The following is a 17,773-nucleotide window of genomic DNA, read 5'->3' as shown; positions in this document are numbered from 1 at the left end:
CGTTGTTCCTAAGGTATATTGTAACGGTTGCAGGCGGTCGCTGCCTGTCCAAGGAACAGGCACATTTTGAAAATAAAAAAAAGGGAGGGACTTTTAAATAAATTTTGCATCAGTCAATTTGCTTCCTTGCAGAGAACAACAGCAGCTATAAATGCCGAACATTGACTTGCCTCCTGTGAAGCTTTTGCCGCAATAAAAATCCATTTCGTTTTCTCTCCAGCTCCTCAAAGCTTCCGAGAGAAGGTAAGCATCGAAGTCTCCCTCCTCTCGATTTCTTTCGAAGATCAAGCTAGGTTTTTGTACCGAAACACTTCATTCTTTATGGCGAATCCGAGGATTATCTCCGTCGTTAATGTTTCCCCCCCTAATTTTGGTTTAATCATTGGAATTTGAGGGCCGCAATGTTGATTTTTCTTGTTCATGATACGCTGTATTCTTTGGTTGATCAAGAGTTCTGTTAATTTAGCGTTATCTAGCATCTGAAGTTACAAATTTCTTCATATTTTTGTTGAATTTTCTTGAGGCCCCACATCTGGATAATGTTGGTAGCTGTAGTTTTGTCCTCGCTAGGGTTTGCAGAATTTTTTTTGGTTCTTTTAATGGGAACAATTGGAGATTAAGCGTCTTTTTGGGGTTTCACGGTGCAAGAATATGGAAATTGAGGTTGTTTTCCGTGGTAATGAAGAAAGCAGAATTTTCAATTTTTCTTGCTAGTGGTGTGCTGCATTCTTTGTTTGATAGTGATTCTCAGCGTTTCCTTCTTTCAATTCTTGAAAATATGCCAGCTCTTGTATAGTTAGTGTTATCTAGCTAGCATCCAAAGTAACCATATTCTACACATTGCAGTGTTCTTGAGGTCTATCTCTGTATAATGTTTGTAGCTGTAGTTTTGTTCTTGAAGGGTTTGGAGAAATGTAGTTTTGATTTGGGCAATATGAGAAATTAATTAGGGGCTGTTTTGTTCATAGCCACCCAAGGAAATAAAAGTCAAGAGGAAATCGATTTCCTCTGCCACCTATTTTCCATCTGTGTGGTCTGGAACAAAAAAAAAAGGAGAAAAGTGTCTTACGGGACCCACACTCAGAGATGATAATAATGCAGCGGTTCCCACAAAAATCTGGAAACCTATTTCAGATTGTTTTGAGGGGTGTTTATTTCGGGTGGGAACCCTTGGAAAAGGATGGAAAGGCTCTAGGACAATCAGAAAGTACAACCAAAATTTTTTAAGAAATATTTTCTTAAAAGTGAGGAAAACACCATTTCTTGCAAGAAAACCAATTCCTCTCTAGAAGTGATGAAATGAGAAGGAAAAGGTTGGAAAGGTGAGTTTTTAATATTTAAATAATGGATGATAGGGGGAGTTGGTAAAATATAAATTATATAATAGCTAAATAATTAAAGAGATGTTTTCATCTCAATTGGTTTCTTATTTTTGCCTTTTGAACCAAACAGGGAATATGGTAGAAATTGTTTCCATGCCCAAACAAACACAAAAAACTTCTTCTAAGAAACCCATAGAAAAGGGTGAAAATTGGTTTTTTACTACTAGAAAACATTTCCTATTTGTTCGGAAACAAAACAAACACCCGAGATGAAATAGGCTAAAAATGATGGAAAAGTGGGCCCCACATGTGATGTTTGATTTTTCCCCCCTTGAAACCACCAAAAATGGTAACCATGTAATGAATCAAACAGGCCTTAAGGTTCTTTTTTTTGGGTTTCTCAGGCCAAGACAATGGAAAATTAAGGTTCTTGTTGGAGTGTAATTTGGTCTGGCTAGTGTACTTGAGTAAGTAAAGTGACTATACTGATTGTTTAAGCCCTTTTATGATTGGAATGCGCCCTGTTCATGCTATTGTGGTGTGAGTTTTATTCTTGAAAAATAATGATCCCGGATATGAGGCATTCTTTTGATTTCCTTATACTTGAAAGGTACTGAATGGCTAGTAGATGAGGTCATTATTGCATGGATTGCACATTGAAATTCTGATTCAATAAGTGTATATTCTGAGAATAAAGATTGCAGGCGCGAGAGGGTATTTTTGCTATCTGGAGTCAAAATGCATGTGGTCAGACTGGTTAATGACCTGATAAAACGAGGTGTTTCCTCGGTTGCAACCACTTTCCATCCCTTTAGCGGCGCTGTTGATATCATTGTTGTCAAGCAACAAGATGGTACCTACCGGAGTACACCATGGTATGTGCAGTTTGGAAAGTTCCAAGGTGTCCTTAAAGGTGCAGATAAGATTGTGCGCATTTTTGTCAATGGTGTTGAAGCCAATTTCCACATGTACCTTGATAACTCTGGAGAGGCCTATTTTTTGAGAGAAGTTGTTCCGGGAAGTGAAGAGAATGGTCAAGATTCAAGTGATTTCAGCTCTTTCAGAACTTGTGAGGATGATAAGGTCAGCAATATTGAGGGAGTGCATGAGAATGAGCATAGTGAGAGCAAAGTTGAAGTTGAGGGTGACAGCCAATCGCATGGATCCCAAGATGAGCACTCACATATGCACAGTCCTTATGGTTCTCCTGGGTATAGCACCAACCAGTATGAGAGATTTGATGAGGTAGAGGAGAAATTTGTCAAATCTACCAGAGATTCCAATTCAGAAATGGTATTGATGAATACAGATGGACATGGTATTAGAGTACCGATCTCTATGGAGAAAAGGAATGTAGGCAATACCCATTTAAGCACCCCTCAGGAACGTCCTGATGGCAGAGGGGATGTGTGTACTGCTGATCTACATTGTAATTTGAATACATCTGAGGACAAGGACACCGGAGCTACTGAACATCAAAATGAAGACAATGAAGCTAGCATAGGAGTTCCTATCTATGGATCAAAGGAAAATAATATCAGATATGTTGACAATGAAAGAAGTTTAGAGGTAAGAATTTCAGGTTATGATGAAAAGCATGACATGTTGAAGAGTTACTCGGATCTAGCTTTACATATTGAAGAAGATGATTCTCAGTATGGGTGTAAGTCAGTCTTGGACTTAGAGAAGGAAGAAAATTTTGAGGACAGTTCATCTGCCACTGATATGAAGTTCAAGCTAAAGAAGAAAGAAATATTCAAGGACAACTCATCTGTTCGTGATATAAAATTGGAGGAAGCAGTGGATGACCATAATTTGAGAGATCATGCATCGAGTGCTTTTCCAAGTTCTGATACTCGAAGCAGTCCAGATATGCAAGCTGTAGACACAGAACGAGGGGATTTCAGGAACAATATGGGTGACGTGTCTCAGAGTAATGATGTTCATCCCAATGATCATACATGCCTACATGATGCTGAGAGATTGCTGCTAATGAATATTGAACCTGAGGATGTTGAAAATAAAGTTGATGAGGACTCCAGAGTTCTCACTGTCCATTCATTAAGTAGCAAAACGGAAAATAAGGGTGTGCAAATGGGGTTTACTGCAGGTTCAGAAATGTCACCCGAAGCAGAGGAGTGCAACAAACCCGATTCTGTGTCGAGAAGAATCTATCAGTCTGGTAAGTGGCCTTTTCTTAATAGTCCTACGCTTTGCTCAACAGCGTACAATATTTTCGTATCATATAAACTTGTTTGGTCACTTATATGTAAAGAATTTGAACAGGTTTTGAGATTTCATTGTGTGGTAATTTACTCGTGCCTGGTATGGGGCAAAACTTGGCTAAAGAAATCTTCCAAGCATATCAAATATCTGAGAATGAGTTCAAGGTATATGGACAGGACATCATTAAGAATGAGAACCTTGTTCTCAGGTATGATGAAAGGTATTATACGTGGAATAAGGTTGCCCATATTCTTCTTGGGATTACATTATTTGGTTCAGAGTTTTCAGTGGATCCTGCTGATTCAATCCCTGTTGAACATGTTGAAGTACCAAATGATAGACAGGAGTCACATGGAAGCCCCCTTTCTACTTCCACCAGTAGGTGGACATTGTGGCCAATTTCTTTTAGGAGGGTAAAATTGCTTCACCGTAATGTCAGTGTTTCTTCAGATGATGAAGTTTTTGTTGATTCGGCATCTTCCTTTGAGAACCCACTTGAAGAACAAGCTGATATCGGTAGTAACCTAGCTCCTCGGAAGAGTTTTCTACGGACGAACATACCTACTAATGAGCAGATTATGTCTTTGGATTTAAAAGATGGTCAAAACACAATTTCTTTCAGTTTTTCCCCCAGATTTTTAGGAACTCAACAGGTTCGAATTCTTAGGTCTACTGCCAAACAGTTGATTAACAATGATGTTCTTATTTAATCGTCTCCCTTTTAGGTGAATGCACATATATACTTGTGGAAGTGGAATACAAGGATAGTCATATCAGATGTTGATGGGACAATTACCAGGTTAGCTGTGTTCATACTCTAGTTCAACGTAAAATCATATATTTAGCGGACCAGACTGGGTGCGATATAGATATATGTTGGTTTCTGCTCTGTATTTGGTGGTGTTATTTTCTATTGTGTAGTTATTAGACATCCATGAAAGATAGTCCTATGTAAACAGTTAAGACTGGATCTCAGTTGATGTCTTCTGTTACATTACTGTTTAGTGACACAGATATCTTTCAAACCTTACATCTTCAAGGTCCTGCACTGCTTGTGGATTGTTATATGTTGCAGTTACTTTTCACTGAATTGAAGTTTGTATTGCACACCATCTCAACTTTTCCTTGATAGATATTGCATATGAGCTTATGAATATTCATTTTTTTAGTGAGTCGTAATCTGCAATCTTCATTTTGATTTTGCTACCTATACTATTTTTTCCAGGTCTGATATCCTAGGCCAGGTTATGCCTTTGGTTGGAAAGGATTGGACACAGTCTGGGGTAGCGAACCTTTTTTCTGCGATTGAGGTATGTTATTTCCAGCTCGAAAAAAGATGTGCAATGTGTCATGGCTTTGATGATAATACATAACTTTTCTTTTCAAATATTGTTCTCATTTACTTTTTCTCACTTAATTCTCTTCGAGACAAGTAATAATATGTTTTGCTATGGTAAAAGTGAAACCTTTGACACTACTGTTAAATGGTGGTGTTTAGTTAGAGAATAGTTCTACATCAGTTGGACACAGAAATTGAACAAGCTTCCCATTTCAGATTTCTTCTTCCAAAGTTAAAACATGTGCTTGTTCAAAGGTGGAACACCTTCAGGCGGTTTTGTTTATTGCATATGCAGAAATCTTTAATCAATGTTGTAGTTTACATTATTCCTTTCTTTCTATTACAGATGATTAACCTTGAGCTGTCAATAAATTTTTGATGCTGCTTTTTATGGTGTTATTACTTATTTGAAATGTATTACTGAATTAGTTTCATTTTAAATCAGGAAAATGGGTATCAGCTGCTGTTCCTAAGTGCCAGAGCAATTGTTCAGTCATATCTTACTAAGAGTTTTCTCGTCAACCTTAAGCAGGTATCAGATGCATCATGTTGCTCACTTGTTAGTCCTGGACTAAGTCTTGTTGTGGGTTCATAAATAATTCATAATTTTGTAGCAAAAGTTAGTTAAATTTTCATGTAAGGTGCCACATTAGAGATTCTGGGCTGACGATGCAGCCTTTCATTTAGCTGTTGAGTATAAGTCTTTTATTTTGTTTTAGATCCACTTAATTGATATTAACAAAGGATGCTACTGTTAAAAGAAAAGAAACAATCAATATTGAAAAGAATATGGTTTTCTTTTTATGATTTGTATTGATTCATAACATCAATATATATACAGATGTGATACATTATAAATGGAAATAAATCCCATGATTTAAGCTCTAATCAGCCAGCACATTTGCTATTATGTAGGATCTGAAATATAAGCATGCTGGCTAACTTACATGGAAAGATTAAGGGGCTATGATTAAGCTTAGAATCAGCTATCAATTATCCGCATTCAATTCCTATGATCAAGCTTAGAATCAGCTATCAATTATCCTCATTCAATTCCTTTTCTTCAATACTCCCCTTCAAACTGGTCTGGGTTTGTTGCAGAAGACCAAGTTTGGTTTTCAACACATTGAATTGATCTCTAGGTAAAGGCTTGGTGAAGAGATCAGCAAGCTACTGTTTGGAACTAACAAAGCGCGTGACAAGAGAACCAAGAGCGACCTTCTCCCTTACAAAATGATAATCAATCTCTATATGCTTAGTTCTAGCATGGAAGACCGGATTAACTGTCATGTGAAGTGCAGCCATATTGTCACAAAATAAAAGTGCAGGTTGTGACTGGAAAATCCCAATATCACGAAGCACAAAGCACAACCATGTGAGTTCTGCAGTAGTTGAAGCTAAGGCTCGATATTCTGCTTCAGCGCTTGACCTGGACACTGTGGGTTGTTTCTTAGCACTCCAAGAAATACAATTTGCACCCAAAAAGGTACAATAGCCTGTAGTAGAACGACGAGTCTCTTTACAACCTGCCCAATCTGCGTCACTGAATCCATATAGATCAAGTGTAGTATGAGCTAAAATTCGCATGCCATGACTCAAAGAACCCTTCACATATCTGAGTATCCTTTTGACCATCTGATAGTGAGCATTTGTTGGTGCTTGCATATGTTGACATACGATGTTGACAGCATAAGAAATATCAGGTCTTGTTAGAGTAAGATATTGTAAGGCTCCCACAAGGCTACGATATAACTTTGCATCTGAGAATAAATTGTCACTTCCTTGTGAAAGGGAAGGTTTTGCTACCATTGGTGTCGCAATGGGTTTACAATCACTCATGGAAGCACGATGCAACAATTCTGAAGCATACCTAGTTTGAGAAAGAAAGAGTCCTTTGGCATTTCGAGTAACTTCAATTCCAAGGAAGTAGTGCAAAGGACCTAGATCCTTCATGGAAAATTTTGAGTGCAAGTCATGAATCAAAGCAGTAATGAGGGAATCCGAGCTACCTGTTAGGATGATGTCATCAACGTAGAGAAGCACAATAAGTACGTGATTATCATGATGATATACGAACATTGAAGGATCAGCAACGCTGCAATAAAATCCACAATTCAGTAAAAATTCACTGAAACAGTCAAACCAGGCTCTCGGTGCTTGTTTCAGTCCATATAATGCCTTTTTAAGATAGCAAACATGCCGAGGACGTAAGGAATCAACATAGCCTTGTGGCTGCTCCATGAAAACCGGAATATCAAGATTTCCATGAAGGAAAGCATTCTTGACATCAAGTTGACGAATTGTCCAACCACGAACAACAGCTACAATGAGAACAATGCGAATGCTTCCTGGTCTTATCACAGGGCTAAATGTCTCCATAAAATCAACACCTTCTTCTTGATTGTACCCTTTCGCCACCAATCGTGCCTTAAGACGGTCAAGAGTACCATTTGCTTTGAGTTTTGTCTTGAAAACCCAACGACACCCAACAATATTCATTGTTTCTAAGCGAGGAACTAGATCCCATGTTTGGTTTGATGCGAGAGCTTTCATCTCCTCATCCATAGCTAGCTTCCAACCTGGATGCTTGAGAGCAGATTTAACAGTACGAGGCTCAGAAGGAATATTGATGACAGTAAGATTAACATATTTGGGATTAGGCTTGAGTATGTCATGTCTTGAACGTGTCACCATGCCATGAGATTGATCACTAGCCACTGGTTGAGAATTATCTTCGTCTTCTGGAATTGAGGAACTTTGTTGCGCATCCTCTTGAGATTCCACAATAGAAGAGGTTTGTTGCTCATGAGTCTCCAGAGATGTTTCTTGTGCTGGAATTTGTTGAACATGAGCTTCTTGTTCTGGAGTTTGTTGAACAGAAAATTCTTGAGAATTATCATGTTGCTCAAAATTGGTAGCTTGAGTATGAGTAGTAGAAGAATCTCCAAACATCCTTGCTCGTTCCATTCCACTGTCAGTGTTAGAATCATTTGGGCAATTATGAAGCCAAGTTGCAGTAGTATAGGGCTCCCCTTCACCTTGTGCTACACGAGGAATTTTAGAATTGACAGCAAAAGGAAAATTGGCTTCATCAAAGATCACATGTCTAGAGATGTAAACACGTCCAGTAGGAATATATAGACAACGATATCCCTTATGTTTGTCACTGTATCCTAAAAATACACATGGCAGAGATCTTTTATCAAATTTGTTAGAAGCATTATACCTTAAGTATGGATAACAACATGCACCAAAGGTTCGGAGAAAAGAGTAATCAACTTGCTTCTTGTAAAGTATTGCAAATGGAGATCTCATGTTAAGAGTTGAAGAGGGCAAACGATTAATCAGGAAATTTGATGTAGTAAAAGCTTCAACCCAATATCGACGTGGAACTGAACTATGTAAGAGCATTGCAAGTCCTAATTCAACTATATGTCGGTGTTTACGCTCAGCAACACTATTTTGCTCAGGTGTTCCAGGACAAGACATTTGATGTTTAATTCCATAATTAGCCAAGTGCTCCACAAACTCAGTCTTATTAAACTCTCCTCCACCATCTGACTGAAAAATTTTGATTTTCTTGTCAAATTCATTCTCAACCAGTTTATGAAATTTCAAGAAAACACCAAAGAAATCTGATTTTCTTCTCAAAGGATAAAGCCAAGAATATCTAGAAAAATCATCAATTAACACAACATAATACTTGAACTGTTGTACTGAAGAAAGAGGAGCAGGTCCCCACAAATCACAGTGAATCTTTTGTAAAGGAGACTCTGAAATAGACTTTGAAGAAGTAAAAGGAAGCTTATTACTCTTGCTTAGCTGACAACTTTCGCATAAACCATGGAAACTTTTATTGACTCTAATAAATTTATTCTTGCACAGAAACTGAAAAACTTGTTGATTAGGATGCCCAAGCCTCCGATGCCAGACTTCCGCATTTGCTACTTGAGATCTGTTAGAGAAAAAGGCTGAACTTGGTGGCTTGTCCAAGGCATACAATCCTCCTTGCTTAGTTCCCATTGCTAGAACCTGTCTTGTCTTCAGATCCTTGATTGCAAAGTTATTTTTGTCAAATTCAAAATAACATGGATAGTCTTGAGTAAGTTGAGAAACAGATAGTAAATTTTTCTTAATATCTGGCACAACTAGTACATCTTTCAGAGGAATATCATGTGAACTAGTAGAAATGTGACCCACTCCAATATGTGAAATTGGAAGACATTTTCCATCTCCAATCATGACAGAATCACTACCATAATAAGGCACCAAATTTTGAAGCTTACCAGGATTATCAGTGACATGAGCTGAGGCTCCAGTATCAGGATACCAATCTGTAATTTGTTCTTCTGTCAAGTGAGTAGCTGCCATGGCATGTGGTAGTTCCTCTGCTTGATAACTATTGTTAAAACGATGCCAACATCTCAAAGCATCATGCCCAACCTTTTTGCAGATTTGACAAACTAGTGAATTGGGACGAGTGCTGCTTGATTGTTTGTTTGTTGAGGATTCAATGTTGCGAGAACTTTGATTCGAAGGAGAGAATCCTCGCCCCTTGGAAGTAAAAGAGGAGAAACCATCACCATTAGTATTGTAATGTTTAAAATGATTTTTGTTACCTCCATTATTATAACGATTTCCTCCATATCGATGAGGTCCGTTGTTTCTTTGTGAGATGAAAGCCAATGACTGATCTGAATTAGATAGACTCTTCTTATTGCGTAATTCAAAGCTTTGCAACAAGGGAACAATCTCAGCATAAGAGGGCAGTGGAGGGCGAAGCATTGTTGTTGTGAAAGCTTCATATTTAAGACCAAGGCCTTCCAGCAATCGATATACCTTTGTGTCATCTGAAACTGGCTTTCCAATAGCATTCAACTGATCACAAATAGACTTGAATTCTCTCAAATAATTAGCCAATAGTTTGGTCCCTTTCTCAACATGTTGAAGCTGAGACATTAATTCAAATTCTCTTGCAACACTACTTTGAGTAAAATGCTCGGTTAAAGAATTCCATACCTGGGCTGCTGTTGACAACCCTACGGCAAGGCCAAGAACATCTTCTGAGAGAGTCCCTATAACCCATGATTTCACCAGTCGATCTGTGCGAACCTAGGAAACATAGGCTGGGTTTGTTGACTCCTTCTCTGTGCCTATATCATTTATGGCTGGAGGAGCAACTTTTTCACCAGTTAGAAAACCAAGTAAGTCCTGAGATTCAACCAGAGACATTACTGTTGTGCGCAGCAATAAATAATTATTTTCATTGAGTTTGAGTGTGACAAAATTGGCAATGTTGATATTGGAGGGAAAGGGATATGTGTTTTGGGAAGACATGGCTGAACAAGAGAAGGTTTAGCGTGCTCTTGTATGGCTCTGATACCAAAAAGAAAAGAAACAAACAATATTGAAAAGAATCAGCTCTAGGACTGCGCGTCGAGGGATCCTACAAGCTATTACAAATCACGGCAAGAACACAAATTTTACGTGGTTCGGCAAACTGCCTACGTCCACGGGGCAAGGAGGGGGGAGATCTACTATTAGAGGGAGAGAATACAACTAGGGTTTACAATCACACAACTAAAACCCTCAAACAAACTCTCAAATCCCTCTCACAAAATCTCTCTCAAAAGGACACAAAAGGACACAAAAGGACTGCACAGAAATCCACATACAAAAGCCCTCTGACTGCTCTTGAATCAGCCGCTCACCTAGAGTTTCCGTGCACAAACCCTTGCTGCCGTTTTCCTTCGTAGCCGCCAGCAAAAGAAAAACTCCCACCTTGCTTTTTTCTGCCGCAGCCACAAACCCCCTCAATTGCACACAACCCTAGAAAACAATAGGCTTCTATTTATAGCTGCAACTCAATTTCGGGTGGGCCTGTTCTCTTCACGTGGCTCTGCCTGTTCTCCTTTTGAAAGCCTTGCACGTGGGTGGTTTGACCCCACTTCATATCCGCCTTCCGCGTTCACAATTCTCCACCTCGGTGAAGTTTTCCCAAAACTGAGCCGACACCAAAGCAACCAAATGTCCGACGCGCAGTCCTAGAGCTGACGAGAGGAAGAGCTGATATCTCACTTTGATGAGATATCTGGCTTTTTGGTTCTTGTTTCCTTTGAGAAACGAGAATTTCATTGTGATCTAATCTCTTGTTGTGCACCTTGCGCACCGGAGGTGCTGCCGAAATTTCCGCTGCGCACAACAAGTGGTATCAGAGCTCCGGGTTGGACTTGGGAGCTTGTTTGAAGGATTCGCTGAAGGATTCTTATTTGAAGATTAGATCGACAATATGGGTGAAACAAGCACATCGGGATCGTCTCTTACGAAGACGATACATAGTTTGAGCATCAATAACATGAAGATTGATGTTCCGAAGTTCGACGGCAAGATTAATTTCGGATTGTGGAGGTGTCAGGTGATGGACGCCTTGGACGCTCAGAATTTGGAGGAGACTCTTGAGTTACAAGAGAAACCTGCCGAGATGGAAGCTAAGGTTTGGAAGAAGATGAATAGTAGGGCGTGTGGAGTTATTCGGTCATGCTTGACGCCGGATCTTATTTATGACGTGATGAACGAGACGTCGGCGAAGAAGATGTGGGAAACACTCAATGAAAAGTATCTTACTAAGAGCATTGAGAATCGGCTTCACTTGAAGAAGAGGTTTTACCAGTTCAAGATGAAGAGGGGAGTTTCCATTAGGGAGCATGTTAATAACTTCACAAAGCTACTTTCAGACATGGCTAATGTGGATATCATGGTTGAGGATGAAGACAAGGCGATGCTACTTTTGTGTTCGTTGCCCGAGGATGATTTTGGTACGTTTGTCCTAACTATGATTAATGGAAGAACTACTGTTAGTTATAAGGAGGTGACCTCAGCGTTGGTGAATTATGAGTTGAGGAAGAGTGTTGATGAGTCCTCCGAGAAGGCATCGGGAGATGCATTAGTAGTTCATGGCCGTGGTTCAAACCGAAGCAGGAGGTCGCAGTCTAGAGGTGCACATCGTGGGATTCGTAGGAATCAGTGTGCCTTTTGTAAAAAGGATGGACATTGGAAAGCCGAATGCCCAAAGTTAGATCGAGCCGAGAAGAATAAGGGGAAAGCTGTACAAGCTTCAGAGGTGAATGTTGTCAAGACTAGTGGCAACGATTCAGATTCGGATTCTTCGGGCTATTCGTTGTCTGCACTACCGTCAGTTTGTGTTGCCAACTCTACAGAGTGGATGTTAGATTCGGGTGCTTCATACCACGTTTGTCCTAGGAGGGATTGGTTCTCCAGCTTTCAGAAGTTGGAAAGAGAGGATGTTGTGCTCATGGGTAATGGACATGCATGCTCTATTGGTGGTATTGGTACCGTTCGGATTAAGATGAGTGACGGGATGGTGCGGGAGTTGGATGAAGTGAGGTTCGTTCCGTAGTTGTCGAAGAACATCATTTCACTAGGAGCTTTGGTGGCATCTGGCTATAAAGTGACCTTGGTGGATGCACGTTTGAAGGTCACATCGGGGTCCATGATTGTGATGAAGGGCGTCAGAAGAAGCAATTTATATTATTTACTCGGAAGCACGGAGATTGATAGGGAGATGACGACTTCATCAGATTCGGCTAGACTGTGGCATTATTTGATGCTGGGTTATTTGATTGGTAATACCGTGCATAAGTTGTTGAGGAGTGCTTTGACCTGCAGTTTGAAGTCCTGTGAACCCATTGGTATGAGCGAGAAGACCGAGATGGAGTTTGACACTTCTATCCATCATTCGAGGGGTTTTCTGAGGGGAGTTCATTCAGGCATTCGGGGGAGGTAATAGGTATGTGGTTTCCGCAGTTGGGGATTGCTCTAGGCATTGGTGGATTGCAACCAAGTCCCGTTGGTGTGAAGTCCTAGAAGCCCGCAACAAATTGAGGAAGTGTATTGGCAGAAAGGTAAAGGTACTTCAGTCTGATGTTAGAGGGAGGTACAAGAGGGACCTATATCTGTATTTGTGCCGAGCTCACGGCAATAAGAGACACTTCATTGGTGTGGAAACTTTAAGGCGACGAGATGAGATGGCAGATTTGGGAAGCTGTTCCTTTCTGGAGGAGGATCGGCGTTTGATGTCGAGCATTGGCATTGGTGTGCAGGCTACGACATGTTTGAGCCATCTTATGTATAGGTTGTCGACTGCTGCATGTATAGATATAGGATCTGATGGAGCTGCTTCAGATTTTGGGTTGCGTCGGATGTTTGGCTACCCAGCACTTAGTCACATCGTGGATGTGAGATTTGATCCGATAGCACATTTGAGATTCAGAGGCGTGTTTGATTATCAGGTATTGGCTTCTGATTTTGTTCTGAGCAGGTATGTCACGTTTAACTCTCGGCAGGTAGAGAGTGGTGATCAGATCTTTGGGACATCGCAGCGGGTGGAGAGTGATGCTACTCCACGTTGGGTGGAGACTCCAGATCATACTATATCATTTGGGATTCCAGCTGAGGTGACACAGATTGGGGATCATTTGGATTTGGATGCAGATGATGAGTTGGATTCGATTGCAGCTGATGGACTTAATTTGGATACGGCCATTGGTTCACCTCAGATGGAGGTGTTTGATTTGTCTCAATTTGGAGCTATTGGGAGTGCTATTAGTTGCAGATCGTTTGGTGATATTGAAGAAGAGTTGCAGATTTTTCTATTTGTTTGAGGGCCTTTGGAGGCCATTTGGGTGAACTACGTTCGGCTTGATTCCTTGGGCAAGAGGATACGTAGGCAGTCTTTATGATGCAGCCGATTTGGATTAGTTGATGGGGGTGAGATTGATTTGGTGAGCGACATCGACATTTGGGGTGAGTGTTTGCACTCCCATTTGGGTCTCAGCAAGTGAGGCATTTGGTGTAGTCGGTGTAGGCTCAGTTTGATTGGTGAGTAGACACTATTTGGTTTGGGTTGAGTGTTCGCACTCCCATTTGGGTCTCGACCTGTTGTGGATGGAGTCCGTTGTCATGAGTCCGTTGCCATGGCGTACTGGATACAACAAGTGAGGCATTTGGTTTGATTGGTGTCGGCTCAGTTTTGGAAAAACTTCGCCGAGGTGGAGAATTGTGAACCCACGTGAATGAGGTGCATGAAGAGATGAATTCACGTGAACACGTGAAGAGCTGGGGACCACATGTGTGCGTGGGTGAATGAAACCAGCGGACACAACCTTTGGCCCACGCGAAATTACCAAGGCCCACCCGAATATACATCATATATATGGGTGTGTTTTTTAGGTTTCGGTGAGCCAAGTGAGGGGGTTCTTGTTGTGCGGCAGCAAAAGAAAAAAAGCAGGAGGCGGTGAAAGTTTGGGATTTTCCTTTAGGCGGCTGCAGCAGACGAAAAGTGCAAGGAGCTTTGGTCTTGGGTGTGCGGCTGCAGAGGAAACATTGGACGGCTGCAGGAGTTCTTTTGTGCCTTTGAGAGATTTTGTAAGAGGGATTTGAGAGTTTGTTTGAGAGGGTTTTGTCTGTGAGATTGTAAACCCTAGTTGTATTCTCTCCCTCTAATAGTAGATCTCCCCCCTCTTTGCCCCGTGGACGTAGGCAGTTTGCCGAACCACGTAAAATTTGTGTTCTTGCCGTGATTTGTAATAGCTTGTAGGTTCCCTCGACGCGCAGTCTTAGAGCTGACGAGAGGAAGAGCTGATATCTCACTTCGATGAGATATCTGGCTTTTTTGATTCTTGTTTCCTTTGAGAAACGAGAATTTTATTGTGATCTAATCTCTTGTTGTGCACCTTGCGCACCGGAGGTGCTGCCGAAATTTCCGCTGCGCACAACAATTACTTGTGTTTCCCACAATAAATAATTATTTTCATTGAGTTTGAGTGTGACAAAATTGGCAATGTTGATATTGGAGGGAAAGGGATATGTGTTTTGGGAAGACATGGCTGAACAAGAGAAGGTTTAGCGTGCTCTTGTAAGGCTCTGATACCAAAAAGAAAAGAAACAATCAATATTGAAAAGAATATAGTTTTCTTTTTATGATTTGTATTGATTCATAACATCAATATATATACAGATGTGATACATTATAAATGGAAATAAATCCCATGATTTAAGCTCTAATCAGCCAGCACATTTGCTATTATGTAGGATCTGAAATATAAGCATGCTGGCTAACTTACATGGAAAGATTAAGGGGCTATGATTAAGCTTAGAATCAGCTATCAATTATCCGCATTCAATTCCTATGATCAAGCTTAGAATCAGCTATCAATTATCCTCATTCAATTCCTTTTCTTCAATACTGTTTGCTTATGAATGTTTAGCAATTTATTGAATGAAAACTGTGTTTAAAGTTTCACTTTTCAGATTGCACACTGACTTGTTTCAGATGATTGCAGGATGGAAAAACACTTCCTACTGGACCTGTTGTAATTTCTCCTGATGGTTTATTCCCCTCACTTTTCAGGGAAGGTAAAGTTTTACAGATATTATAGTCTTTTCCAAGATAATTTTTGGGACATATTTCTTTATGTGAAACCTTATGATCGTTTTACCTCATTAAGAACTGTTGGAATTAGCTGGAAACCTATACTTCACTGCTGTATGAAACCTTACAAGTCTTGGTGCAGATATTAACACAAAAGACCATCAGTGCAGATATCACTAGAAGACGTATTTTCTTCAATAATTTTACTTAGTTCGTAGTCATCCAAGGGGTTCTGTTGTGGGTTCACTATTTCTGGTTCTTTATAATTAATTTTCTGATTGATACGTTATGATTATGGCAGTTATAAGAAGATCACCCCATGAGTTCAAGATTGCTTGTCTGCAGGTAATTTGTTTGTAAGTGCTGATAGACTCTGATAAGTAAACTTGATTGTTTTATACAATACACACTCGTGGGCATGCGCGCACGCACACACACACTGTAAGTGTGAATCATATTTTTTGAAGAACGGGTACTGTGTAAGTAGACAGCTTCTGGTTGTGTGAAATTGTGGAAAAATATAAATAAACAACAATCAACCTTTTCTTAAATCCTTAAATTGTGCAGCAGTGATATTTGGGTCTAATATTTGACTTCTTGTAAATGCTCTCCTGTTTTTAACAGGATATTAGAGAGCTTTTTCCTCCTGATTACAACCCATTTTATGCGGGCTTTGGCAATAGAGACACGGATGAGCTTACTTACAGGGCGCTTGGAATACCAAAGGGGAAAATATTCATCATAAATCCAAAGGTACTTCACCTTTCTATCTTAGTTGACAGAATTGCTGATACCATGACCTTTTCTCCTAACTCAGCACCATTTTAAAAAATTTCAGGGCGAAGTAGCACTCTATAACTTCATGGATATGAAATCATATACTTCCTTGCACAAACTGGTCAATGATATGTTTCCGCCAACTTCATTACTTGAGCAGGTTTGTCATTAAATAATTCAACTTGCATGTCTAAATGGTAGACAAGGAAATCTTAGACCGTGTATGTGCTAAACTAGAAATTTAACATCCAATATGAAACGGTTTAGGTGGTCTACCATGTATTTCTTTCCTCAGTATTATTTGGATTTCCAGACCTGACATGAGAATGCAGTGACGATAGTTCAATTGTTTTAATGTGTGTATACTGCTTTTCTTAAAGTTGATGTTCGTTTTTCAAGTTTGTTACTTTAGCTGCATGAAATCACAGATTTGCCTTTGCTTGGCTGCTGCATAGAACTTGTCTTTATATATATTCTGAATTTCTGAATTGGTGGTGTAAACAGGTTCGCTATGGAAATCTATTCATGATTGATGTGTACTCCTTTGGTACCCTGTATATGATTTGAGTCCTGTACTTCTCTCCCCTTTCTGTTCTCTTAGCAAAATGAGTGCCCATTGGTTGATATATTCTACAGAATAATTACAAAAGAGAAAGTAAATAGGAAATGGAATGAACACATGCAAGTTTTATTTTCCACTTCCTTGTGATGGAAAACAGTAAAAAACTTCCCATATTTTTCTCATTACACTTGATACAACTAAACTATCTATCTTGAGTTACTTTTTGGTTTTGCATTTTTCTTGATTCCAAAGATAATGAGCAGTTGTATTTTGGCATTTGATACAGGAGGATTACAACTCTTGGAACTATTGGAAGCTGCCTTTGCCAAGCATAGACTAGCCAATCGCTGACATTGTTTTTGGGTGCAAAAGCTTCAAATTATTAACTGCCTGCATATATTCTAACTACAAAGTGCTTCAGTTCTAGAGATGTAATTTCGTATAAGTGCATGCGTGAAGGACGCCAACAAGTTCCTTGATTTGTTCATCAAATGTTCTGTACAATTTTGTATACGACGCCTCGTCTCCCATCATTGCAGGAATTTTGTTTCCCTTGAGTGTTTTCTCCACAAGGGAACTCCCAGGAAATTTTAATTGCAATATGTGAAATGAGTTTCTACAGGCTTAGGTTGTAAACTGGAATTTTTTTTATTACATACCTAATAAAATAAAATTTCATTTCTATCTCTGTGTTTCTGTGACTACTCTTGCAGTTTATATAATATCTAGCTATTTGCTTTCCTACCTTATCAGAATACCTAAAAGATGGCGGCAATGCTGTCTCATGTGAATGAGGTTTTAGCGATATGGAAAAGAAATCATAAGCAGTACTTTTCATACTTTTTGAATGGTGATTTAGAGCAAAGTTTGAATGTACATTGAATGTGGGAAAAATACATTTAGTGTAGCAAGTCAACTGTTATTATAAATGTACTAGAACATACTTAAGAATTACACTAGTTTAATATGCACCAGTAGCTATTACTGTAATATTAACAGTTCGAACTTTTTGGTGAGATGAGTTTAGAAATGGCATCATGACTAGTGTATCATAGATACCAGTTTGTTAACAGTCCCATCATTTTTCCTGGAAGTAT

The 17,773-nt window shown here is 39.6% G+C and overlaps 1 protein-coding gene across 2 annotated transcripts; it reads left to right on the top strand.

The window, feature by feature from the left end:
- On the top strand, positions 25-17,358 carry LOC109850247 (phosphatidate phosphatase PAH1-like). 2 transcript variants are annotated; one of them, XM_020420216.1, is made up of 11 exons: positions 25-243; positions 2,027-3,504; positions 3,609-4,201; positions 4,274-4,347; positions 4,774-4,858; positions 5,333-5,419; positions 15,249-15,321; positions 15,639-15,682; positions 15,962-16,090; positions 16,176-16,274; positions 16,963-17,358. In XM_020420216.1, exons 2-11 carry the CDS (start codon positions 2,061-2,063, stop codon positions 17,014-17,016), a joined length of 2,682 nt encoding a protein of 893 aa, XP_020275805.1. In that variant the 5' UTR covers positions 25-243; positions 2,027-2,060; the 3' UTR covers positions 17,017-17,358. The 2 variants fall into 2 exon arrangements, with proteins under 2 accessions (XP_020275805.1, XP_020275806.1); XM_020420217.1 differs by having other exon boundaries at positions 2,020-3,504.

This window comes from Asparagus officinalis, chromosome 7 (assembly GCF_001876935.1).
Source record: "Asparagus officinalis chromosome 7, Aspof.V1, whole genome shotgun sequence".
NCBI lineage: Eukaryota > Viridiplantae > Streptophyta > Magnoliopsida > Asparagales > Asparagaceae > Asparagus > Asparagus officinalis.
This window is presented reverse-complemented; position numbering and strand designations above follow the sequence as displayed.